Source organism: Chelonia mydas, chromosome 10 (assembly GCF_015237465.2).
Source record: "Chelonia mydas isolate rCheMyd1 chromosome 10, rCheMyd1.pri.v2, whole genome shotgun sequence".
Taxonomy (NCBI): domain Eukaryota; kingdom Metazoa; phylum Chordata; order Testudines; family Cheloniidae; genus Chelonia; species Chelonia mydas.
Window position 1 is genome coordinate 57217102 of NC_051250.2, and position 26448 is coordinate 57243549.

General features: G+C 43.6%; 1 protein-coding gene across 10 annotated transcripts in view; it reads right to left on the reverse strand.

The window, feature by feature from the left end:
• The window catches only part of MINDY2 (MINDY lysine 48 deubiquitinase 2), a 118569-nt gene extending 92544 nt beyond the window's left edge, over positions 1-26025 (reverse strand). For all 10 annotated transcript variants that reach the window (XR_006284210.1, XR_006284209.1, XR_006284211.1 and 7 more), the window contains exons 1-2: positions 25342-26025; positions 1437-1494 (exon numbers count right to left, since the gene is read on the reverse strand). Coding sequence is in view for 7 of the 10 variants with exons in the window: in XM_043523699.1 (XP_043379634.1) it covers positions 1437-1494; positions 25342-26025 (742 nt within the window). In the remaining 3 variants the exon portion in view is untranslated. The remainder of the gene's footprint in view (positions 1-1436; positions 1495-25341) is intronic.
• Between the last annotated feature and the right edge of the window lie 423 nt (positions 26026-26448).

Sequence of the window (26448 nt, forward strand, 5' to 3'; positions counted from 1 at the left end):
AGTAAAAGCAGAAAGTTACTACTAATCATAAAATGAATGCCTTCAAATGGAGCCAATGCGTGAGATTTCAGTGAGTTTTAACTACATGGGGAGTTTGAAAAGTCTGCTATTTCATTATTAAGATTAGTAAAGTGTTCCGACACTGGATACTAAATTTCTTAAAGAACTCATTAAACAAACAAACAAAAAAAAAACAAACAAAAAAAAAAAAAACTTAAAAACTGATTTCAAACTCATTAACCAAATTTATTTGTAAATTCATTCTGCACCAAAAGATCAAGTGCAATAACTGTGGGAAGGATATGCTGTATTCCTTACACATAAAGTGGCTGAATTCCTGCTTTAAGAAAAAAAACCACACCACACCCCTCAGCTATGGAAGCACCAATCAGTTCCATAATACATTCTCATAAAAAGTAAATCTAAACTGTCTATCTACACAAGTGCTTCCTACAGTAGCACAGGTCCATTCATTGTGTAGCGCAGGGGTTTTCAAACTGGGGGTCGCAAGGTTATTATATGGGGGATCACGAGCTGTCAGCGTCCACCCCAAATCCTACTTTGCATCTAGCATTTATAATTGTGTTAAATATATTAAAAAGCACTCAGAGGCTTGCTATGTGAAAGGGGTCACTAGACCAAAGGGGTGAGAACCACTGGTATAGCGCCTAATCTTTAGATGTTTTTCCTCCTTGTTACTTTAACCCACGATAAACTATTCCCTAGTGAGGGAATGTTATACAGAAAATTGTTCTTTTCATATTTTCAGGTTAATTTAATACAAGGAACTGAAACATCACTCCAAAGTTATTAGGCTAGGAGGATGTAGTATGTAGAGCTTAAGATGCGTGATGATTGAACCTTGAATGTCTGAATTTTCTGAACTATCAGTTAGACTTGTCCTCTGGAAAGTTGCAGATGGGTTAGAGACTGAACCTGAGAATGAAGTGTCCCTGCAAATAAGAGACCCCATCTGCCACGCCAATTACATTAAGTTTTTGCTGTTCCTATAATTAGGCAAGAACAAGAAGGAGAAAAATAAAGTCACTGTAGATAATTAAAAGAAACAATTGTCTTAGTACTTTTCAGAAGATATAATATGAACAAAGCAAGGAACAGGAATGAGAAAATGTCTGTTGGCATCCTGGAGCATGAGGCCAGGCCACCTGCAAGATCCAGGCCATAAGCTGGCAGCCACAGCAACATTTTACATTTAACCACAAAGGTAGAGCACAGAACTTCCATTAGCAGCACCAATGAAAAGCATAAATGGTAACCAAAGGTAGTCTAATATACCAGATTAGATTTTGTGTAACCTATATTCAATCAAAACCTGCTGGAGAAAGTTTGATGGAAAAATATTCTTATGTAAATCTACCAAGTGATAAACTACTTTCTTAAAAACAATTATAAATCTATTCTGGATCACTACTAACCTAAATATTCCATCAGCTGTTCAGCAGTTATGATTTCCATCATTGGTGGCAGCTTGACCTGTGAAAGAAAAGGATTTTGTTTCAAAAATTGAGTACATTTGAGGAAGTCTGTGTTACATTAAAATCGAAAAGTGATTCTACAAGCTTTTCTGGGCAGAGAACATACCTGTCTCTGTGTTTATACAGCACGTAACACAAGGGGGCCCAGATCCTATATGATACCTTTAAGGGATACCATAGTATAATATTTCAAAAAATAGAAACACTTTCTAGTACATGAACTAAACACAAACAAGGGTGAAAGATCTCTCTGCCACAACCTGAGCGTACGGTCACACAACTTAAAGGGATAAGAGTTGCATACTGTTTGTGTACTGTATTTTATGTAACATGGTCAACTTTCCACTATATACAATTTAAAAAAATTTTTTTTACTTGGTACATCTTTTGCTTTTCTACGATCTTTTCCTTCCTTGCGTCACTCACCCTTTTCTTTCCTTTCTCTTCCCCTCCAACTCCTGATCTTTCCCTAGAATGTTTTCTTCCACTTCCTATCCTACATTTTTCCTTCCTTCTCACAAGGTCCATCCCTCTGTATTGTATTTCACTTTTCTAAATTATCCCATCAAGTTTTTCCTCTCTCTCCTCCATCATGCAAATACAGATATAGGATTTTTTTTTTTTTTTTTTTTAAGAGAATACCTAATCACAAAAGGAATAAACTTACAACCTAAACAGATACTAAACACTGGGCCAAATTCCTGTGGAAGTACTGAAGTGAAACCCCTCTCCATATACACACACAGAATTGGTGCTGAAATCCCTGAATCTTGCTTGGGGCACCATCTTTTGTATCAGTCTCCAACTAGTAGGGGTCAGATAAATGTGAAGCTCTCACGCCAGTTTCCCAAGCTTTTGGGGCTGCTAGAAGATGAGAGTCTTCTCTGTTTACTTCTTTACCAACTCTGAACACAGAGCCCAAACCTCAACTGAGTCACCCTCTTTAGAAAAATAGTTCCACTGACTACTTCTGCAACTGATGAAAATGAAATTCAATTGTCAGTTTCACTGCTTCCAGTGGGATTCAAAAAAAAGCAGAAATGGAAACCAACAAGACAAGTTTTCACTCCGCTGCATCTTGGCAAAACTATAAACAGCATAAGCAGCAGTAGAGCTCACCTGAAAACTCTGGAAGACAGAACAGCATCAGGTGACACTTATAATTTTGGAACGGTTTCAGAATCATACGGGCTGAAAAACCTTAATACTTGATTCTCAAGAAGCTGATGGCAGCGTTTGCCTAGACAAGCGCATTTTTGAAACCTTTTAAAACTGAACTACTTAGAACGATTAGACTTACACAACATCTCAACCTAATTGCAAATCAAATCTATTTGTACAGGGCTTCACTAACACTCTAAAACAAATTACTTTCAAATCCTTTGGCAAGTGTGCATACAAGATATTTACCAAAATGGCGTGCAGCCCTAGAATTCGGTTGCAAGGATTTGTCTACACACGGAAAAAGCCCAGAATAGATAGTGCAGAATAGCTGTTGCTGAATAGGTATTCCACACTAACTCCCCATATGGATACACTTATTTTGCATTAAGAGTGCCTTTAAGTTTCAGGTTAATTCATTTTAGAAATGGATTACCCCAAACTGCTAAAAGGTACTCAGGGTGGAATAAGAGCATTCATACAAAATGTCAAAGTAGAATAGCTACTGAGATCTAAATTTGCACCCTACTTATTTTACAGTAATTCCCCTGTATAGATAAACCCTTAAATCCCCAAGCAGCAATATTGGTCCATACTGTCTTTCACAATCCACAGCAGGCCATGAAACTATAGCTATTTTTCTGTTACGTAGACCTTCCAAGAGCTAGATGCCTGTGCTGCCTTCAAACTTGACTACAGAAATGTGCTTCGTCCTCCCCATAGGGTTCCAGCAGAAGCTACAGCTAATAGAAAATAAGATCCACTTAAGCAATGTCAGGATATGGGATTACATCTGCGCTGAAGTCTCTGAACTGGCTTCTTGTTCACATCCCATCAATTCACACTAATAGTGATGATCTTTAATGCCCGCCTAGTCTAGAACTACCCCTGCCTCTAATGATTTGGGCGTAATCTATATGTATAACTTACAAATTCTGGTTATTCTGAAGTTACAGTAATTTTCATAAAACAGTATCATGGATGCCCCTCTGTTGATGTGTACCCACCATGGGCTGGCAGGATTGTTCAAAGACCAGGGACAACGCTGAGTCTTGTATGCAAGCTAAAGTACATAGGGACAATGTGTTTGCTTGAGCTGGAAGGGAATACCGCCTCATCCTGTCTGAAAGGAGAGGGGAAATGCAGAGTGGAAATTCCCCAAGCAGGACAAAAAGATACCAACATACTGATGTTGGCCATAGAGACTGGGTGGATCAGGGGAAAATTCACAATAAGACACAAGTATAGGAAGATGAGGGGAAGAGGATGGTTTGGCCACAGTCAGGAAGCAAGCTGACCTAGGAAGAGAGGCTCCATGTTTTGACAGAGAAGTCATATAGCTGCAAGGAAAGGATCTTGGATCCCACAGAGGACCCTGTCCACAGCCCAAAGAATGCTCTGGAGTGGTGAGGAAACTCAGGCAGGGAAATGCATGTAGGGATGATTATTTTTATATAGATCTGTGTATTTCTCATGCGATTACGTAATAATGTGTTAGAATTCTGTGCAAAATGTCTGTGGGTTACTTGCTACACCTACCACGTAGCTCCTTGAAGGCGTAAAGCAGAAGACTTACATCTTCAAGTGGAGTTTGGAAGACGGCTACTTAAGCCACTGGTGAGTCAGCACTGCTCCATTTCTGTGAAGAGGTAACATATGCTGTTGGTGCCCAGGCCACGTGCCAGACAGGCCAATGGAGGAAACAGGGCTGCAGCCTACTGACACGAAGGCAAGTAAGTGTCTGGATCTTCTCACAGTAATCTGGTGGGCCACCAAAAAGGGGGGGCTCAACCATATCTAAAGACACTGCCTCTCATCATGGCAGTTAAGTATTTTCACTGGAAAGTACTTGGAGCCTAAATAAAATAGTTACTCATCTTCTTGTAACTGTTGTTCTTCAAGATGTGTTGTTCATGTGCATTCCTTCTCCACTTGGCAAGGTAGTTAGCTCTGGTGGAGGGGTTTCCAACTATGAAGGAGGACTTGCCTAACCTGGTCCGAGCAGGAAAGCTCCATTGGGTTCAGCAATGGAGCTTCTACACCATGAGGCGCAGTGACTCGAGGTGCAGGTGCTGGAGACAGCCATGATCCTGAGTTAATAGGTCCGGGAAGAACAGCAAGCTGACTGGAGCGTCCACGGACATTTCCAGGAGTGATGTGTACTATTGTTGGCAGGGCCAGGCTGGAGCTAACAATATCACCAAAGCTCGTTCCCACCGAATCTTGAGGAGTACCATCTGAACAAGCAGAATGGGTGGAAAGGTGTACAGTAGATGGCCTCCCCATGGGAGCAGAAATGCATCCGTGATGAAGTCCAGGCTGATTCAGGAAGGAGCAAACCTGCTGGCACTTCCTGTTGAGTCATGGGGCAAATAAAACTGGGGAAAGCCCCACTGATGGAAGATTGAGATCACAATGTCCAAGCATAGGGACCACTCGTGGCCGTGGAATGACCTGCTGAGATAGTCCGCCAACTGGTTCTGTGCCCCAGGGAGGTACGATGCTTTCAAGTATATCGAATGCCCTACACAAGTCCCACAGCATGAGGGCTTCCTGGCACAGGAGAGAAGAGTGTGCACCCCCGTTTGTTGATATGAAACATCGCCGTGGTGTTGTCTGTCGTAAGTGATGCACATCTCCATGTTAAGTGGGCTCGGAAAGTCAGGTACACCAGGCTTACCGCTCTCAGCCGACGTTTATTTGTAGCACAAGTTCTGCCCGAGACCAGAGGCCTTGAGTCCTGAGGTCCCCCAAATGTGCTCCCCGCCCAAGGTTGACACATCTGTCACTAGTGAAAGACGGCTGTGGGCTGGTGAAGGGGACCCCTGCACATACCACCTGTGAGTCGAGCCACCACAGGAGAGAGAGTTGAGGACAGGACAAGGCAGGGTCACGATCCTGTCCAAGCTGTCCCGGACTGGCCGATACACCAATGCTAGCCACGACTGAAGGGGCCGAAGTCTGAGTCTGGCATGCTACACCACATAGGTACAGGCAGCTATGTGTGCTAGAAGTTTCAGGCAATTCCTTGCTGTGGTGGTGGGGAACTGCCTGAGACCCTGAATGATGTAGCCATGGGCGTGAAACCTTGCTTCCAGGAGGTATGCCCTGGCTTGTGTCGAGTCCAGCACTGCCCCCATAAGCGCTATCCTCTGAACTGGGGACACCATTGATTTCACCTTGTTCAGAAGAAGGCCCAGCTCGTCAAACGTTGCTCTTATGAAGTCGACTTGTGTCTCCTCTTGAAACCTGGAGAGGCCGTTGATGAGCCAGACATCAAGGTATGGGAACACCTCTACCTGCTGCCTGTGCAGGAATGTGTACACAACACTTGAGGTGCCGCTGACAGACCAAACAGGAGGACTGAACTGGTAGTGATTGTTGCTCACCACAAAACAGAGGTATTTTCTGTGGGGTGGAGTTATTGCTATATGAAAGTATGCGTCTTTAAATCGAGGGCAGCACACCAATCCCCTGGATCTAAGGAAGGGATGATGGAGGCCCAGGAGACCATATGGAACTTGAGTTTCTTCATGAACTTGTTGAGTTCGCATAGATCTAGAATGGGCCTTAGCCCGCCTTTGGCTTTTGGTATTAGGAAATACCAGGAATAGAAGCCCTTGCCTCAGCTCCTGAAGAACATCTTTCACTGTTCCCAGCGAGAGGAACGAGTGCACCTCCTGTATAAAGAGTTGCTCATGAGAAGGGTCCTTGAAGAGAGACGGGGAAGGGGAGTGGAAGGGCAGGAGGGCAGAGAATTGGAGAGAATATCCCCTTTCTACCATGCGTAGAACCCAACAGTCCAATGTAATATGGGTCCAGCCAGAATAGAAAGGGGACAATTGTGACGAGAAGGTAAGGCGGGGTGGATCCAGTTCCTGAGCAGATGTGCTACCTCGTGCACATCTTCAAAAGGCCTGTTTCTGGCCGAAGAAGGCTTGGTCTGGCCAGAGCTCTGGTCTGAGGATAGGTACAGCCTCTTCCTGCTGCTCTATTCCTCCTCCTGGATGGATATAAGCTGTTCAGAAGGACAGGAAGGGCAGAAAAGGTGGGGGAGTTGCACTGTATGTAAGAGAGCAGTATGACTGCTCAGAGCTCAAGTATGAAACTGCAGAAAAACCTGAGAGTCTCTGGATTAAGTTTAGAAGTGTGAGCAACCAGGGTGATGTCGTGGTGGGAGTCTACTATAGACCACCAGACCAGGGAGATGAGGTGGACGAGGCTTTCTTCCGGCAACTCGCAGAAGTTACTAGATCGCAGGCTCTGGTTCTCATGGGAGACTTCAATCACCCTGATATCTGCTGGGGGAGCAATACAGCGGTGCACAGGCAATCCAGGAAGTTTTTGGAAAATGTAGGGGACAATTTCCTGGTGCAAGTACTGGAGGAACCAACTAGGGGCAGAGCTCTTCTTGACCTGCTGCTCATAAACCGGGAAGAATTAGTAGGGGAAGCAAAAGTGGATGGGAAACTGGGAGGCAGTGACCATGAAATGGTCGAGTTCAGGATCCAAACATAAGGAAGAAAGGAGAGCAGCAGAATACAGACCCTGGACTTCAGAAAAGCAGACTTTGACTCCCTCAGGGAACTGATGGGCAAGATCCCCTGGGAGAATAAAATGAGGGGGAAAGGAGTCCAGGAGAGCTGGCTGTGTTTTAAAGAATCCTTATTGAAGTTACAGGGACAAACCATCCCGATGTATAGAAAGAATAGTAAACATGGCAGGCGACCAGCTTGGCTTAACAGTGAAATCCTTGCTGCTCTTAAATACAAAAAAGAAGCTTACAAGAAGTGGAAGATTGGACAAATGACCAGGGATGAGTATAAAAATATTGCTCGGGCTTGCAGGAGTGAAATCAGGAAGGCCAAATCACACCTGGAGTTGCAGCTAGCAAGAGACGTTAAGAGTAACAAGAAGGGTTTCTTCAGGTACGTTAGCAACAAGAAGAAAGTCAAGGAACGTGTGGGCCCCTTACTGAATGAGGGAGGCAACCTAGTGACAGAGGATGTGGAAAAAGCTAATGTACTCAATGCTTTTTCTGCCTCTGTCTTCACAAACAAGATCAGCTCCCAGACTGCTGCACTGGGGACTAGAGGGGGATGCCATTTTAGATTTGGTTTTGGTGAGTAGTGAGGACCTCATAGAAGAAATGGTTGTAGGGGATAATCTTGGCTCAACTGATCATGAGCTAATTCAGTTCAAACTGAACGGAAGGATTAACAAAAATAAATCTGCAACTAGGGTTTTTCATTTCAAAAGGGCTGACTTTCAAAAATTAAGGAAATTAGTTAGGGAAGTGGATTGGACTGAAGAATTTATGGATTTAAAGGTAGAGGAGGCCTGGGATTATTTTAAATCAAAGCTGCAGAAGCTATCGGAAGCCTGCATCCCAAGAAAGGGGAAAAAATTCATAGGCAGGAGTTGTAGACCAAGCATCTCAGAGAGGTGATTGAGAAAAAGCAGAAAGCATAAAGGGAGTGGAAGAAGGGAGGGATCAGCAAGAAAAACTACCTTATTGAGGTCAGAACATGTAGGGATAAAGTGAGACAGGCTAAAAGTCAAGTAGAGTTGGACCTTGCAAAGGGAATTAAAACCAATAGTAAAAGGTTCTATAGTCATATAAATAAGAAGAAAACAAAAGAAAGAAGAAGTGGGACCGCTAAACACTAAGGATGGAGTGGAGGTCAAGGATAATCTAGGCATGGCCCAATATCTAAACAAATACTTTGCCTCAGTCTTTAATAAGACTAAAGAGGATCTTAGGGATAATGGTAGCATGATAAATGGGAATGAAGATATGGAGGTAGACATTACCATATTTGAGGTAGAAGCGAAACTCAAACAGCTTAATGGGACTAAATCGGGGGGCCCAGATAATCTTCATCCAAGAATATTAAAGGAATTGGCACAAGAAATTGCAAGTCCATTAGCAAGAAATTTTAATGAATCTGTAAACTCAGCGGTTGTACCATATGATTGGAGAATTGTTAACATAGTTCCTATTTTTAAGAAAGGGAAAAAAAGTGATCCGGGTAATTATAGGCCTGTTAGTTTGACATCTGTAGTAATGCAAGGTCTTGGAAAAAATTTTGAAGAAGGTAGTTAAGGACATGGAAGTCCATGGTAAATGGGACAAAATACAACATGGTTTTATAAAAGGTAGATCGTGCCAAACCAACCTGATCTCCTTCTTTGAGAAAGTAACAGATTTTTAGGACAAAGGAAATGCAGTGGATCTAATTTACCTAGATTTTAGTAAGGCATTTGATACCGTGCCACATGGGGAATTATTAGTTAAATTGGATAAGATGGGGATCAATATGAAAATTGAAAGGTGGATAAGGAACTGGTTAAAGGGGAGACTACAATGGGTCCTACTGAAAGGTGAATTGTCAGGCTGGAGGGAAGTTACCAGTAGAGTTCCTCAAAGATCGGTTTTGGGACCAATCTTTTTATTACTGACCTCGGCACAAAAAGTGGGAGTGTGCTAATAAAGTTTGCGGATGATACAAAGCTGGGAGGTATTGCCAATTTAGAGAAGGACAGGGATACCCTACAGGAGGATCTGGATGACCTTGTAAACTGGAGTAATAGTAATAGGATGAAATTTAATAGTGAGAAGTGTAAGGTCATGCATTTAGGGATTAGTAACAAGAATTTTAGTTATAAGCTAAGGACGCATCAATTAGAAGTAACGGAGGAGGAAAAGGACCTTGGAGTATTGGTTGATTGTAGGATGACTATGAGTCACCAATGTGATATGGCTGTGAAAAAAGCTAATGCGGTCTTGGGATGCATCAGGAGAGGTATTTCCAGTAGGGATAAGGAGGTTTTAGTACCGTTATACAAGGCACTGGTGAGACCTCACCTGAAATACTGTGTGCAGTTCTGGTCTCCCATGTTTAAGAAGGATGAATTCAAACTGGAACAGGTACAGAGAAGGGCTACTAGGATGATCCGAGGAATGGAAAACTTGTCTTATGAAAGGAGACTCAGGGAGCTTGGCTTGTTTAGCCTAACTAAAAGAAGGTTGAGGAGAGATACGATTGCTCTCTATAAATATATCAGAGGGATAAATACCAGAGAGGGAGAGGAATTATTTAAGCTCAGTACCAATGTGGACACAAGAACAAATGGATATAAACTGGCCACTAGGAAATTTAGACTAGAAATTAGATGAAAGGTTTTTAACCATCAGAGGAGTGAAGTTTTGGAATAGCCTTCCAAGGGAAGCAGTGGGGCAAAAGATCTATCTGGCTTTAAGATTAAACTCGATAAGTTTATGGAGGAGATGGTATGATGGGATAACATGGTTTTGGTAATTAAATATTCATGGTAAATAGGCCCAATGGCCTGTGATGGGCTATTAGATAGGGTGAGATCCGAGTTACGCAGGAAAGAATTTTCTGTATTATCTGGCTGGTGAATCTTGCCCATATGCTCAGGGTTTAGCTGATCGCCATATTTGGGGTCGGGAAGGAATTTTCCTCCAGGGCAGATTGGAAGAGGCCCTGAAGGTTTTTCGCCTTCCTCTTTAGCATGGGGCACGGGGTCACTTGCTGGAGGATTCTCTGCTCCTTGAAGTCTTTAAACTACGATTTGAGGACTTCAATAGCACAGATATAGGTGTGAGGGTTTTTTTTGTAGGAGTGGTGGGTGAAATTCTGTGGCCTGCGTTGTGCAGGAGGTCAGACTAGATGATCATAATGGTCCCTTCTGACCTAAATATCTATGAATCGATGACCAGCCCTCTGTGGAGAAAGAAGTGGTTCGGAACTATTTAGAAAAGCTGGACGAGCACAAGTCCATGGGGCCGGATGCATTACATCCAAGAGTGCTAAAGGAGTTGGCGAATGTGATTGCAGAGCCATTAGCCATTATCTCTGAAAACTCATGGCGATCGGGGGAGGTCCCAGATGACTGGAAAAAGGCTAATGTAGTATCCATCTTTAAAAAAGGGAAGAAGGAGGATCCTGGGAACTACAGGCCAGAGAGGCCTACAGCCTCACCTCAGTCCCTGGAAAAATCATGGAGCAGTTCCTCAAGGAATCAATTCTGAAGCACTTTGAGGAGAGGAAAGTGATCAGGAACAGTCAGCATGGATTCACCAAGGGCAAGTGCCCCAGGGGTCGGTCCTGAGGCCGGTTTTGTTCAATATCTTCATAAATGATCTGGAGGATGGTGTGGATTGCACCCTCAGCAAGTTTGCAGATGACACTAAACTGGGAGGAGTGATAGATACACTGGAGGGTAGGGATAGGATACAGAGGGCCCTAGAGAAATTGGAGGATTGGGCCAAAAGAAATCTGATGAGGTTCAACAAGGACAAGTGCAGAGTCCTGCACTTAGGATGGAAGAATCCAATGCACCGCTACAGACTAGGGACCGAATGGCTCGGCAGCAGTTGTGCAGAAAAGGACCTAGGGGTTACAGTGGACGAGAAGCTGGATATGAGTCAACAGTGTGCCCTTGTTGCCAAGAAGGCCAATGGCATTTTGGGATGTATAAGTAGGGGCATTGCCAGCAGATCGAGGGACGTGATCGTTCCCCTCTATTCGACATTGGTGAGGCCTCATCTGGAGTACTGTGTCCAGTTTTGGGCCCCACAATACAAGAAGGATGTGGAAAAATTGGAGAGAGTCCAGCGAAGGGCAACAAAAATGATTAGGGCACTGGAACACATGACTTATGAGGAGAGGCTGAGGGAACTGGGGATGCTTAACAAGGTCAGGCTTGACAAAGCCCTGGCTGGGATGATTTAGTTGGGACTGGTCCTGCTCTGGGCAGGGGGTTGGACTAGATGGCCTCCAGAGGTCCCTTCCAACTCTGTTATTCTATGATTCTATGTTTAGTCTTCAGAAGAGAAGAATGAGGGGGGATTTGATAGCTGCTTTCAACTACCTGAAAGGGGGTTCCAAAGAGGATGGCTCTAGACTGTTCTCAGTGGTAGCTGATTACAGAACAAGGAGTAATGGTCTCAAGTTGCAGTGGGGGAGATTTAGGTTGGATATTAGGAAAAATTTTCACTATGAGGGTGGTGAAACACTGGAATGCGTTACCTAGGGAGGTAGTGGAATCTCCTTCCCTAGAAGTTTTTAAGGTCAGGCTTGACAAAGCCCTGGCTGGGATGATTTAGTCGGGGATTGGTCCTGTTTTGAGCAGGGGGTTGGACTAGATGACCTCCTGAGGTCCCTTCCAACCCTGATATTCTATAATTCTATGATTCCTCCAGGAATTGTCCTGTCAATTTTGCTGGTAAAACTGGAGAGGAGGTTGAAGCCTGAAATGCCTGCGCTGTATATGCCTAGGGACTTGAGGGTGGCCCTCAAGTCTTTTAAACTGTGCAGTCTCCTGTCTGTCTTTTCAGAGATTAAGGCCTGACCTTCAAAGGGTAGGTTTTAAATGGTCTGTTGGACTTCACGAGGTAGTCCAGAGGCCTGGAGCCAAGAGGACCTTCTCTTGGCCACCGCCGTAGCCATGGTTTGGGCGGCCGCAGCATCAAGAGCAGCCTGCAAGGAGGCCCTAGCAATGAGTTTGCCTTCCTCCAGACCAAGGCATTAAATTCAGAGCAGGAGTCTGGTGGTAGTAGTTCAGCAAACTTGGCCATCGCTCCACAGTACCTACTAACGATGGCCTGTTGGTCTGCAATGTGGAGCGGCAAACCACTGGAGGAGTAGATTTTCCTCCCAAACAAGTTCACCTTTTTCACCTCCTGATTTTTAGGGGATGATCCCTGAAGCCCCTGGTGCTCCCTTTGGTTTGCAGCATCCACCACCAAGGAGTCGGGTGGAGGATGAGTACAGAGATGCTCGTATCCCTTTGAGGGGAGTAAATAGCATCTCTTATTTCTCTTCACTGTACGGGGCAAAGAGGCCGGAGTCTGCCACAAAGTTTTTGTGGTCTCATTTCTAGTTTTGATGAATGGCAGCGCAATACGCAAGGGCCCAGAGGGAACAAGGATATCCACCATGCGATCAGCATCCTCTACCAGTTCCTCTGCCTGGATCCCCAAGTTCTGGGCTACCCTGCGCAACAATGGTTGCGGAACCCTTCAATCCTCTAAGGCCAGGGCCATTGAAGTGCTCGCAACGGCCTCATCTGGGGAGGACGAGAGAGCTGGCACGTGATGTTGGTCACTGCCCTCAGCACCAAGAAGGTCAACGTTGTTCGTGGGGCTGGTGTGCCAATGGTGCCGAGACGGTTGTCAGTGCCGAGGTCAGAGCAGCATGCGGAGGCATCAGCATCGTAGCCGGAGATAGTCTCGGTGCCAGGTGCTGCGAGGCGATGAAGGATGTAGACATGACTGAAGCAGACCTAGCTCTTGACACCTGGCTCTGACCCTGGGCCTCACGAGAAGCCCAGGGAGTCCAGAAGGCCACTGAGCTGGTGGTTGCCATTGAGATGGCCACGATGCCAGACGGAACTGGCAGTGCCGCCTAGATCTAGACCTCCTGCCGCTAGACCTATCTGAATGATAGGACTCTGTCTCGGACTCCGAGGTCTCCAAAAAAGAAGACCAAAAAGAGGAGCAGTACTGGGTGGTACCAGTGAGTGGTGCCAGGCCTCTGGGGACTGGTGCAGTTCCCCCACATAGACAGCCGGGGAGTCGCATGCCAGAGATGGAGAGCAGAGTGACATCGCTGGCTTGCCCCTAGATGGAATAGGTGGCTAGGTTACCACCGGTGCCTCATTCCTCCTTGGATAAGGCGGTGCCATCAGGAGAATAAGGTCCTATGCCGCCCAACATCCTGGAGGCTGCAGTGCAAGCTAGACTCCAAGTTGGAATCTACAGAGCCACTTCAACAATGCCAGCCCTGTCTTCACCTACAGATTAACAATAGGTGAACCCTTGTCCCCAAGTCCCTTTGAATTGTTCCCCTGGAATATCTAGCCCTTGACACTGGCTACTCACAGATATTCCAGCTTCTCTGCCCTCAAAGGAGTAGTGGGCAAATTTTCACAGGGAGAGCAAAAAGCACATGCCTGATGCCCTACTAAATTTCAACCCCTTGCTACAAATAATGGAGGTGTCAGTTTCTCAATAAAGAATTTTTTTTAAAAAAGACATGGACAAATAATGTAGTTTTCCCTAACCTCATTCTTGGAAACTGTCAAACCACTTTTTCTGACCACTTTCAACAACCACCACGACAAGCCTTAATCATACACCTAAAACAGAAAATTTCAGTGCAAACAAGTCTAAGTTTGGCAAAGTTATAAGCAACTGAAGATAGGTTCTTTGATGGAAAGTGTCTAGCAACCTTAGCTATGGGTATCACATTCTGCACAGTGTGTTATATTTTTACTTCTCCATAGAATTTCAAAAGTATAAGACTGCATATAAGTGCCACATAATAATTTTGAGAAATTTTCCAGTTAAATTCACTCTGATAGCTCTCCTTAAAATTTGTCATGGTGAATTAATTTAAATGAAAAAGATTTAAGTGACCCATTTTAATTATGATTTAAATGAGCATGCAGGAAATGTTAATTTAAATAATCAATTTTAATCACATTTTGCATTTGTACTTTTTAATTATTTTCCTAAAGTAAAGCTGATTCTCACTGGTTGGTAACCATTATAACATGTTGATTTTCAACTACATATATGCTTTACACTAAATTTGGTGTATCTTTATAGTAATCAGGAGAATTCATTAGATATCTATACACATTTAAGCAATTTTACAGCTTACCATACCTTTATTCAGATTCTGAATTTTTACATATTATGTTAGAAAATTGAGAATGACACATTCCTTATTTACTTTATTAACCGTTGGGGTCTTTTTACTTGTGATTTGTGTCAAATGATTATGATTTTGACAGAAGTTCAAATTCAATTAAAAATGCACAAAACCAGCATTTTCAAATTGTTAACTAGTAAAATAAAAGTACCTTAAATGTCCTGGATACATAAGAAATAGAGTTTATCAAAACATATTTTTGCATTTAAAAAAACTGATTAAAGAAAGGAAGTAATATCTGCATTGATTGTTTCGGATCACCATGTTCAAGATTTTAGAATGAGTAGATCTCTTCCTCTCAAGACTAGTTTTTATTCATAGATTGGAAGAGAACAAGCTTTTTCAACTCCCACTGGTTTCTTAACTTTGAATGAATTAGTCATTGAACTGAACTAGTTAAATAAATTGGATAATATTCTCTCTGCACCTGCAGACAAGGTTACTGCTATCAAAAGCAGATTTAGCACGCCAACAAACTCTGGGTCCAGGTTCTTAACCAGTGACTTCCACCACCCCAGTGGTGTGACTTTCTTTAAAATTAGGCCAAAAACATGTACTGCTTAATACTTCCTGTATATATTTTAATGGACTGTAGTAAATTTACGCCTTAATATAGGTTGTCCTATTTGTTAAAAATTAAACCTATGTTTAATGTAATGTAAAAGATCAGATTTAAATAAGAATGTTAAATCAATTTTTATCCAGCTTGATATTCATGAACTGAAAAGGATAAATCTGACATACATATGGTATATGCAGTTATAGAAAAGGACCTAAATCAAAGCCACTGAAAAGTTGTCCTTTCTACGTTAATGTGCTGGGGATATAGTTAAAGTGAGATTAAATATAGGACACCTTGGTAATGGCTGAATCATTTATTTAGTTTACATTCAAATTATATGATTTTATGGGGCTTTAATACTTACATTTTCTACAGCAAAATAGAAATTAACAAAATCTTCAGTACTCATACACAGTCCCTGTAACAGCATACCTGAAACCACCTAACTCCACAAAATGTTTCATTTCCAAAGTAACTATACTGCAACAATTTGCAAAAAAGAGGTCTACAAGCACTTTATATCTGAGGCTTCATCATACGACCATTAACTAATCCACACTATACCTATGAGAGACAGAACTATTATTTTAAAAGTTTGAAAACATCAGTAAATGGGACATAGTTAACCTGAATCCTAGTCAATTCTTTAAAAAGGTTAGCAGTAGTGCAGGTACTCTATTCACCTCAAACTTCTTGCCAAGGTTTGTGGTTTTACAACTACATTTTCCTATTTTGGGACTGAGTGATATGCAGGCGTCCCCCTGTATCTATTCATGGATGGCTGGGAGGGACTTTACATCAGGGGTTTTCAAACTTTTTCTATTGGTGACCCCTTTCACATAGCAAGCCTCAAAGTGTGATCCCTCTTATAAACTAAGGGGGGGTAATTTAATTGAGGATTGGAGCTGCCAGCTCCACACAGCTGACAGCTCGTGACCACAATGTAATCACCTTGCAACCCCCTGAGGGGTCACAACCCCCCCGGTTTGAGAACCCCTGCTTTACATGCTAGCCACTGTGAGTGAGCAGAGCCTAGAGGGGTTGCAGTTCTGACAGGTAAGCAGTGTAAAGGGCATCTTAGGCTGGAGGGCTAAGGAAACACAGCAGTCCAGTAGTTCAGGTTGCGCCCTGGCAAATGTCACAACAGTGAATAAGTTTCAGAGTAGCAGCCGTGTTAGTCTGTAACCGCAAAAAGAAAAGGAGTACTTGTGGCACCTTAGAGACTAACAAATTTATTCGAGCATAAGCTTCCGTGAGCTACAGCTCACTTTTTTGTTAGTCTCTAACAGTGAATAAGTTTGGATTGTGTAATACTTATGCCTTGGCCTAGTCTTGCCTGACAGAATGGCAAGACCACATTCATTTCTTTCACACAGACTTGTTTAGATAATGCTCACAGCTGACAGGGAAAAAAATAAAGTTATTTATTGTACTGGAAGAAACAAGAGGAAGTTAATCAGTACAATCGCACACAAAATGTCATGCTAAAAGCTTCTATATTGGGAAAAACAGGAGTAAGATGACATGAAAACAGGGTAGACAGTAAAAGTTATAGAAAGTGAAGCTTGTGCATGTGTATTGTATGGGTTATGTAATACAACTCTTAATGTTGGTTGGAGGACAGTTAATGAACGTGTAATATGAAAAACTATAAAAACCCAAGTGAACAAGAGCCCAAATCAGAGAAATACTGTACTGGAAACTGAAGAAATGAGACTGAAGGACCAGACCAGCAACCTAGACAACCATCATGAAGTTCAGGAGAGCTTCCCAGTACCCTGGAACATCATAATTTGGGTCCCTACCTTTTCCGTCTTATCTGTCTATTGTCTGGCATATGTGTATGTTCAGAAAATATGAACAATAAATCTGTCTGAACATTTATAAATAAAGGTGAAAATTGACTGAGCTGTGGATTTGGATAAATTTCCCACCTTACAGGTTCACCCTATCTATGAATGGAAAGGAAAAACTATTTCAGTTAACACAGGAAAGAGGTACTCTGCATCCTTTCTCTGAAGGGAGATCTTGAAGCACGAAGTGTTCTCATGAAATACTGGATCCTGATTCTTAGGAAGCCAGCCATTTCTGCAACAGCCTGGATCTTGGGGGGAAAATGTACTTTATTAAACAGAAAAGACAACTATTATAAGTTTAAATCTTCTACTCTTTCCACAGTATGCATCCGATGAAGTGAGCTGTAGCTCACAAAAGCTTATGCCCAAATAAATTGGTTAGTCTCTAAGGTGCCACAAGTACTCCTTTTCTTTTTGAGAATACAGACTAACATGGCTGTTACTCTGAAACCTGTCATTGTAAGTTTAGACCCAGGTTCATGTTTTAGGATTGTTTCATATTTAATCATTCGTTTCCATCACTCACTCTTGTTTCTAGTAGAATCTCTATCCTTCCTTATATAAACCTTATTTTGTTCTATTATAAATGTTGCACATCATACAGGAGGAGGAGTTTAAGGTACAACTTGGGCACACTGCTCCTTTGGGGGCAAAGGAGCTGGAATTTCTGTGAGTAGCCAGTGTCAAAGGCTGGATATTCAAGGGGAACAATTCAAAGGGACTTGGGGACAAGGGTTCACCTATTGTTAACCTGCAGGTGAAGACAGGGCTGGCATTGCTCAGAAGAAAGTGCTTGAGTGGCTAACAGACCGGTGATATTCAGCAGCTGACACCCAGCCAGGCACAGTCAAGACTCCCTCACATGGGAGACATGGGATGACAAGGTGACTCTTAATGCTGGGTGCCCTAAAAACCATCACAATGGTCATGGGAAAATTGAACAAACATCGGTCAGAACTGGCGTCATGGACAGATAGGACCACCATCAGAGAAAAGAGAAGATAAGTTAGAATGGTCACATTTGTGAAGGAGCAGATTTTTTGACATAGATCCTTCTAGGGAAACAGTGACTGTTGGACTACACAAGACCTGCCTTACAATACCAGGAATTCAAAGCATACTGCGGTCCCCAAATGCCTTGGGATTCCTTCCTTTCTGAGGCTAGCTGTGGGTGACTAGACACTTTTGCTCTGGGGCTAGAAGAGCTTCTGGTTTTCGACCAAACATGTACTAGTTTCTTCTTGTAATTTAGACTTTAAACTACTAATTTAAGTAATTTGTTTTAGCTAAGGAATTTTAAATAGTTTCTGCACAGCTTAATTTCCCAGGTGCTTTGGTTCAAGACATCACATCCAATCCAAGCAATACAGAGAATGAGCCTGGGTTTAAGTAGTGCATTTCACCCTTCTCTGTCTGCAGAGTCTGACTCTCATATCTGCTGCCCAATATGCCTTGGGAATGGCCATTTATCAGAATGTTGTTCAGTGTGCCAGGCCATTATACATAAAGTCTGAAAGGATAGCCACACTTTGCTCCACGCCTTCCAAAGGCTTGCTACAATGGACTGCCCGTCTCATTGCCATCACAGCTGCCATCTGGTGTTCATTTATACAGAAATGTTCTCTCGATCTGGCACACTAATCTGACATTTGCTCTGAGAGAACAGTTCTGCAATTCTTATTTAACTTTAACACGTCAGCCCAACATGCTGGAGGCTGCACTGCAAGCTAGACTACAAGTTGGAATCTACAGAGCCACTTCAAAAGAAAAAGATAAAAAGTTACTTACCAGTAATTTTAATTCTTTGAAAGTACAGTTTATACACATTCATGTTACCTGCTCACCTTTCCTGCTTCCTCAAACTTCTAATCTCTCTTTAGGGAAGGAGCTGTGCTAGTTGGGAACCACACAACTTTCTTACAATTTTGGTTACAAACATTTGATATATAAGGAGGTATTTGTGCAGATCCAATGAGTACTGCTTTTCCAGAAGGTTACCAAAACTCAAGCGTTGCCAGAGGTACTACCCCAGAAGTGTGATTAAACAGAGGCAGAATTCTCAGAGTCACTTAGTTGTACATAATGTTTCTTTTTGTAGCCTCTCTCAAAATTGCTAAGGCTGAGACTGATGTGGACTTCTCAAAAAAATACTGATTGATTTTTCTTCTACCTGACAGAGTAAGAACTGAAAAATCTTGCTGAAATGACAGATTGCATTTTCATCACCACTAGAAAAAAAATCATTAGAAAAAAAATACTGGAGCATATTTACCTTTTTGCTGCACTGTACAGCTCAACCCTGCCAGTTACTGCAGCTTTTACCAAAGCAAACTTTTTGAAACAAACTGATCAAGAACTACCCAAGGTCTTCAATAAGTCAAGGTAGACTCAGTATTTGTGATTAACAGTAGAATGTGAATTGCTAAAAAGACTTTAGACAATCTGATCAATGAATCTGTATATACAAAAGTCAGAGATAATCTATGATGAATTTAGAGCTGCTCTGTTCGGTTCAACATCTTAATCAATTATTTACATAATGGCATAGAGAGTACACTTATAAAGTTTGCGGACAATACCAAGCTAGGGTGGGGAGGGGTTGCAAGTGCTTTGGAGGATAGGACTGTAATTCAAAATGATCTGGACAAACTGAAAAAAACAGTCTGAACTAAACAGGATGAAATTCAATAAGGACAAATGCAAAGTACTCCACTTGAGAAGGAACAATCAGTTGCACACAAACAAAATTGATAATGACTACCTCGAAGGAGTACTGTACTTTTTGCGGAAGGGATCTGGGGGTCATAGTGGACCACAAACTAAATAGGAGTCAACAGTGTAACACTGTTGCCCCCCCCCCCAAAAAAAAAAAAGCAGCGGGGAGACATGAGAACAGTTTTCAAGTACATAAAAAGTTGTTACAAAGAGGAGGGAGAAAAATTGTTCTTAACCTCTGAGGATAGGACAAGAAGCAACGGGCTTAAATTGCAACAAGGGAGGTTTAGGTTGGACATTATGAAAAACTTCCTAACTGTCAGGGTGATTAAGCACTGGAATAAATTGCCTAGCGAGATTGTCTAACCTGCTCTTAAAAATCTCCAGTGATGGAGATTCCACAAACACCTGTCAGGGATGGTCTAGATAATACTTGGTCCTGCCATGAGTGCAGGGGACCAGACTAGATGACCTCTTGAGGTCTGTTCCAGTCCTATGATTCTATGAATCCTGTATATTAACCTCGTTATTTAGACATTTTCTGTGTCCCTATATTGATTTAACACAACAGGAGAGTCTGAAAAAAACAGGCAAGAAGGGAAGGAATGACTTAAGAAAAACCACATTTTTACAACCCTCATGTGTTTGCAGAGGAACAATGCCATGATCATAACTTTGAAGATTTTGCCCCCTCTGCAGCTAATCCACAAAATTCCTGTAAACACAGGAAATGAAAGACTTCTGGCAGGTTAAAGGAACTTTCCCAAGAGAATCGGGTAATTATCAGGGGGAGGGGCTAGAGAGACAGGATGGGGTGCCTGAAGAAGTTAGGCCTGCCAAGATTATAGTCAGAGGATGGTAAGCGTTTAGGTAAATTAGGCATGGGTGTTCACTGTTTTAAAATCCTCTTTTCTAAACGCTTAGTTTTTATTGCTAAAATAAATAATACATTGGTTTTAAGAAGTCTGATCACCATATGCTTCTGGTCAGACTCCTGAGAGGAAGAACCACAAGTGTATGAAGTCAGTCAGACCTGCTCGGTAAGAACAGTTGATACACAGAATATTGTAGCCCTGGGTCTACTTTAAGAGTGGGAGAGTTGTGGAATTCCACCCCAGGATAGGTAAAAGTACAAGTCACCTGAGGGGATGCACTCAAGAAAGGCATAGAGATGCTATTGGCCCTGTAACCATGACATACCCCTTACTTTAAGTTGCTGTAAATGTTATTCACAATAGTTTGAGACCATGACATGTTTGTTTATAGGGTGACCAGATTTTCAAGGAAAACAGTAACACCTATGGTGGTAAAGGGTTTGATGGGTGAAGAAAGGAGGAGAAAGACCACTGTTCTATTCTCTATATTTTAATCTTTCTTCCCTCTCCACCCCCCCCCCCCCACTTCCCTCACTTTTTCTTCTCCCTACATCCTTGCTGCACTCTGCTCTACATTTCCGCTCTAGATACCTCATGATATCTCTCACTAACACACACAGTATGCTCATTCTCTTTATCCTAACTCTCAGGCTTTGGTCCCCTGTTCCCATCCCCACAATTCCCTGCCACAATCCAGTTTTCACCCATGGTGTAGGGAGAGTGAGCAGAATGTGGACACCTATCATCAGCCTGGATCAGTAGCCAGCTACATACAGATGTGGTGCAGATCAGCTGCAAATAAGCTTGCCACTCTCACCAGTGTCAACATATATCTGATTATAGTTTGGGAGGGGGTGATGGGGAAGTAAAGCAAGTTGGGGTGGGGCAGTTAGCCAGGAGATTTAATTAAATGTAGGGGGTAAAATATTACTGTACAACAAATTAAGTGGAGGTCCCTGAAGTACATGCACGCTTACTCAGTGTGTGATCAATTTCACCAATTTAGCTGGCTAGCAGCTACTTCTGGTAGCCAATCTGCTGGGAATTTCATAAATCAGGACAGAACTCTCTTCTGTAATACTAACAGGAATATTAGGACAGGCCCTGAAATTAGAGAGACTTCTGATTTTTCAGGGAAACATTGTTACCTTATTTATAAAATTAGAGATTACACTGTTCACTCATATAAATACATAGTGACACATGATCATGGTGCACAAAAGTCATGTAAAATTTTGGGTGCAAGGTAAGAGTCTATAATTATACATACATATTATGCATGGTAATAATTGGGGCATCACAGGTTCTACTCCAACTGTGAGTTTAACAGCTGGAAAGTAGGTAAAGGTTCATAAATTGTCCCAATTACCTGTTATATAAAATTGTTTAAGAATAAATGCAAAAGACTGTCTACTAAAGCCAACCAAGGACTGTGTTAAGATCACTTCTGGTAAACAAGAGGAGTAGGGAACCAGAAATCAACAGACCCAATTTGGTGCTGAAAAAATTAAGCCTATTTGGTGGACAAAATAATAAGAGGATGGGCTATTCCACTCAACATCCCATTTTTGAGGTCTCTAAGAAGAGACTTTGCGGGGTGGGGGGGAGCTACTAATGGAAAATTTTTGTTGTGAAACTCAGACCTTGGCATACCAACGGGAACCATCACTGCTCCCCCTTTTTATCCCTCCACTATCTTCCTCCTGTCCTCTTTGTATGTTTCAACTTTTCTACTCAATTCTAAAACAAACTGCACTGCATAGCACCAGCACGACAAGACAAGGCAGCCCACCGAGGTCTGTCCAGCCTTAGAAGAAGCAGTGAAGGAGAGGAACCTGACAAGGCCAGCCAAATTACATTCCTGACCAGGGAGGTAAGCTAGGATCCAGAGCAACAGCTGTTGTGGCCAACCTGCCAGCCCAAAGCATCCATCCATAACTGACTAGCCATCCTGTCCCCTAAAAACAGCAAAAGCAGCTGTATTTCCCCCACCTTTTACTATCCTCTCTCTTCATTTCTTGTGTGTCCCACTGTTTTGTCAAAAGCAGAAAAGTGCGGCTGGCCGCAAGACCGCCCAGTGCGGCCGGCCCATGTGGCTGTCCCGGGGTCAGCCACACAGGCTGCTGCAGAAGTCACGGAATCCATGACTTCCACGACCTCAGTGACAGACAAGGAGCCCGAGTCATAGTGACTGCACCCTTCTTTCTAATGATAAATGAAATATATGACTAGACTATATTTAGGAGATATCCTTCCTCCTGACTTTAAAAAAAAAACACCAATAATTGTTGGATTAACACCACTTATCTTTGTCTAATTAAAACAAAATCCCTCTATTTAGTAGGAGAACACTGCTTCTTAATCACAAACATTCTAATCTGGGGTTTCATCACATATAAATACGGCACAAAACCACTTCACTCTGGAGAAGGAGACAGTCTGGGTTAATTTTAAAAGTCGGTTTTTGCTTTGTTTGTAAGGTCATCTCCACCTGGAGATTTATGAAGGTATAATATAGTATAATCCTGATTGCCACCCTACGTGCCAAAGATATCTGCATTTCAGTAGCGAAGCTGTATGAATATTTGGCCCAATGCTGCTCCCATTTAAGTCAAAGGTAAAACCTCCACTGACATTTATAAAATGCTTTGTACATCCTGAAGATTCCCAACACCTACCTCTTAACCACTTTTGGCTCTTTACTTTTTTCATGTCACATGCTACATTTGAAACAGCCTCCCACTCTATCTTTCCCTTGCTCATTCAAATTCTTCAAAAAAACCTACTTCTTGCCCTAAGCCTTCCTGTGCTGATTGCCTGAGTGATACTTGTGAAAGACTGGTAATATCCTGAACAAACCTTATGGAATTAAGATTAACTTTACTGAATTAAGTTAAACTTTATTCAATTAGGGTTAAGACCTTTGGGGTACATTGTATTAAGAATGCAATTGTGTATTATTGTGGCTTTGTATGGACTTCCATTAGTAAGGATGGGGAATGCCAATGTACTACTTCTGTTATCAACCCTTTGAAGCCACCCATCTGGAGAGAGATGCACTAGCTCAGGGGTTCTCAAACTAGGGATTGGGACCCCTCAGGGGGTCACAAGGTTATTACGGGGGTGGGGGTCACGAGCTGTCAGACTCCACTCCAAACCCCGCTTTGCCTCCAGCATTTATAATGGTGTTATGTATATAAAAAAGTGTTCTTAATTTATGGGGGGGAGGAGGTTGCACTCAGAGGCTTGCTATGTGAAAGGGGTCACCAGTACAAAAGTTTGAAAATCACTACACTAGCTCAAAATGGATTCTGCAAGGACCAACAGACAAAGAAAGGATTTTTGAACAAACAGTCTTGTTTTAAACTAGCTCAGGGCCTTCTTCTTGATCCAGCAAACAGACAGATCCTCTGGTCCACAGATTACCCCACTCCTTAGGCTAAGGGTGGAAGGACTGGGCCTGCTGAGGCCTCATAAGGCTGGATGTTTGTTCTGAGCTGAAGCTGTAATGAACATGTAACCTGTGGTAACTTATAACTATAGCAATTACACCTGTTAGCCATCTCTGAAGAGAAAGCAAGTTGTTATCCTCAGGTAACCTGTCTGGGCTGGGAACAACATAATGAAGGCAGAGAACTGTGTAGCTTGGAAATACCATGATCAGAAGGGGAGGGGGGGTCTCCACCCACAAAGGAAATGGCTGAGGAGCTAGAAGCCTCAGAGTGGGTGCCCTTAACTTGACCAATGAGAGGAAATACAGATGCAATTGCCCAGAGCTGTCACAATATCTTACAGTACGTGGGATAACAGTCAGGGTGCATCTGTTTGGGTTAGATAATTGGCTCTTCTTGAGAGGGGAAACCCTCTGGGTGGTTTTAAAGGGGAATGCAAGTTACTACTTAGCATTAATAGCTACTTCCTTTTCAAAATCCCCTTATAAATATTAATCTTAACACCATGCTATGAATTGTAGAGAAGGATTATCCCCATTTTATAGATGGGAAAAATTGAGACAGAAGTTAAAATGATTTCCATTGCAGCCTTGGATAAGTTATTATTCAAGACAGGATTAGAACATGGGAGTTTCTGGTTCCCAGTCCTTTGCACAATCTTGGCATATAATACTAATTAATATTAGATCTTTACAATATGCTTTATACAATTACAGCTGTGTAATTATTATTAGGGATGTGCTTAGTAAAACACTACGCCAGTTATTTATTTGCCAAACAGCAATAATAGGTTTATATTTATAAATAACTGTATACAGGCCCAGCATTCCTGAAAACAGGTAACTTTCTGCAAATTGTCATGCATGTTCCCATCACCACCAATTTGTAGAACAGATTTCTATTTCTTAGACTGCTACACACATTTCCAGTAATATATCACTGTTATGATTGTTTTGTGAAGCACCATCTACATTACTATTGCTATTTAAAAAGTAATAGCAGCACTTTACAAAACACAGTCTTACCTATATTGCCAGTGCTACACAGTACAAATAATAGAACTGTTTTGCAAGATCCCATGTATTTTCCCAGCACTTGGAGTGAGAGATGTGCACACTTTAAGTGTTATGTAAAGCATATCAACAATAATAGGCTTCCCTTTAAGAAGTGTAGTGTCTAATGCTGTAGTAATAGGTCTGACATAAATAGTTGTGTATAGGTTGTCACACTATATAGATTTGTGATTACAGAAGTACTGTGCATGTTTCCAGGGCTACAGGAATAGCTATTAGGTTTGTGAAGCATCTTGTACGTTTCCAGAGCTCTACAAATCATAACACAAAGTGAGATATATGTAGTGCGGGGCTGTGCGCATCTCCACTATCAAGGAGACTGTAACTGGGTCTGCGCGAAGCCTCAGGTGCGTTTCTGCTGCTATAGACATTGTCAATTACTCCCGGCCCGGGGGATACGATACCTTCCAAGCCAGCAGCAGCACGTTCATGATGGCCAGCAGCGGGCAGGGCCCGTTCTCGTTCTGGGTGATGATCGGCGTGTTCTCCTCCTTCCAGCGGACCCACTTGATGTGATAGACCGACTGGCCGGGAAAGCGCTCCTTAGAGGCCGACAAGAGCTGAGCCGCCGCCGTGGGCCCGTCCCCTCCGGGGGTCGGGGCCTTGCCCTCTGCTGCCGCCACCGCCTCCTCGGCATCACTATTGAGCTCGGAGCTGCTCGGGCAGCAGGAGTGCAGGTTGGAGAAGGACTCCAGGGAGTCCAAGCTCCGCGACTCCTCCTCTGGGGGGCTGGGGTCGCCGATGCTGCCGGCCTCCCCGGGGCCGGTCTCCAAGCCAGGAGCCGCCTCAGGGTCCTCAGTCACGGCTGGCTCCGCGCAGTCCGCAGCGGACCGGCGGCTCTCACCGGCCAGCACAGGAGACCCCAGCGAGGCAGGAGAGTCCCTCCCGGGGCCCGCGGCAGGCGGGGGAAGAAGTGGAGGGGACGGACCCCACTGCCCGCCGCCCTCCTCAGCAGTCACAGGTCCATCCCTGCTGCTACCCCCCGCCTCTTTGTCCACCGACCCCTCCAGGATGATTCGGCCCGCAGCGCCCCCGCCGCCCCTCTTCAGCGCGCCCGGGGGCGGCGGGGGCTGCGCCAAGCTCTCCATGGCTGGCCCGCCGCCCGCCCGCCTGCCTGCCTAGCTCTCTACTGGCTCCGCAGAAGCTGTTCCTTCGCCAGCAGCGCCCTGGACGCCATGACAGGCAACGGCTCCGCCCCGCGGCGCCACCCCTGGGACGTGTGGGTGGGAGGGGAGCCGCTTCAGATCGCCGCTGGGGTGGGGAGCGCGCGCGAGAAGTAGGAGAGGCGCGGCCTAGAGGCTCGATTTGAGCCTGGGCAGGGGGCGGAGCGAGGAGCTGGTTGTACGCTAGCGACGCGAGCCCGAGGAAGTGAAGGGCGCGAGAAGCAGAGCACGCAGCGCCGGCGGGTTTGAGTCCGACGGGGAGTGGCGAAGGCGCGCGGCCCAGCGGCGCGAGCCCGAGGGAACAGGTGGGGAGGGTGCTAAGAGGCGAGCGCGTGCTTGGCAGTTTCG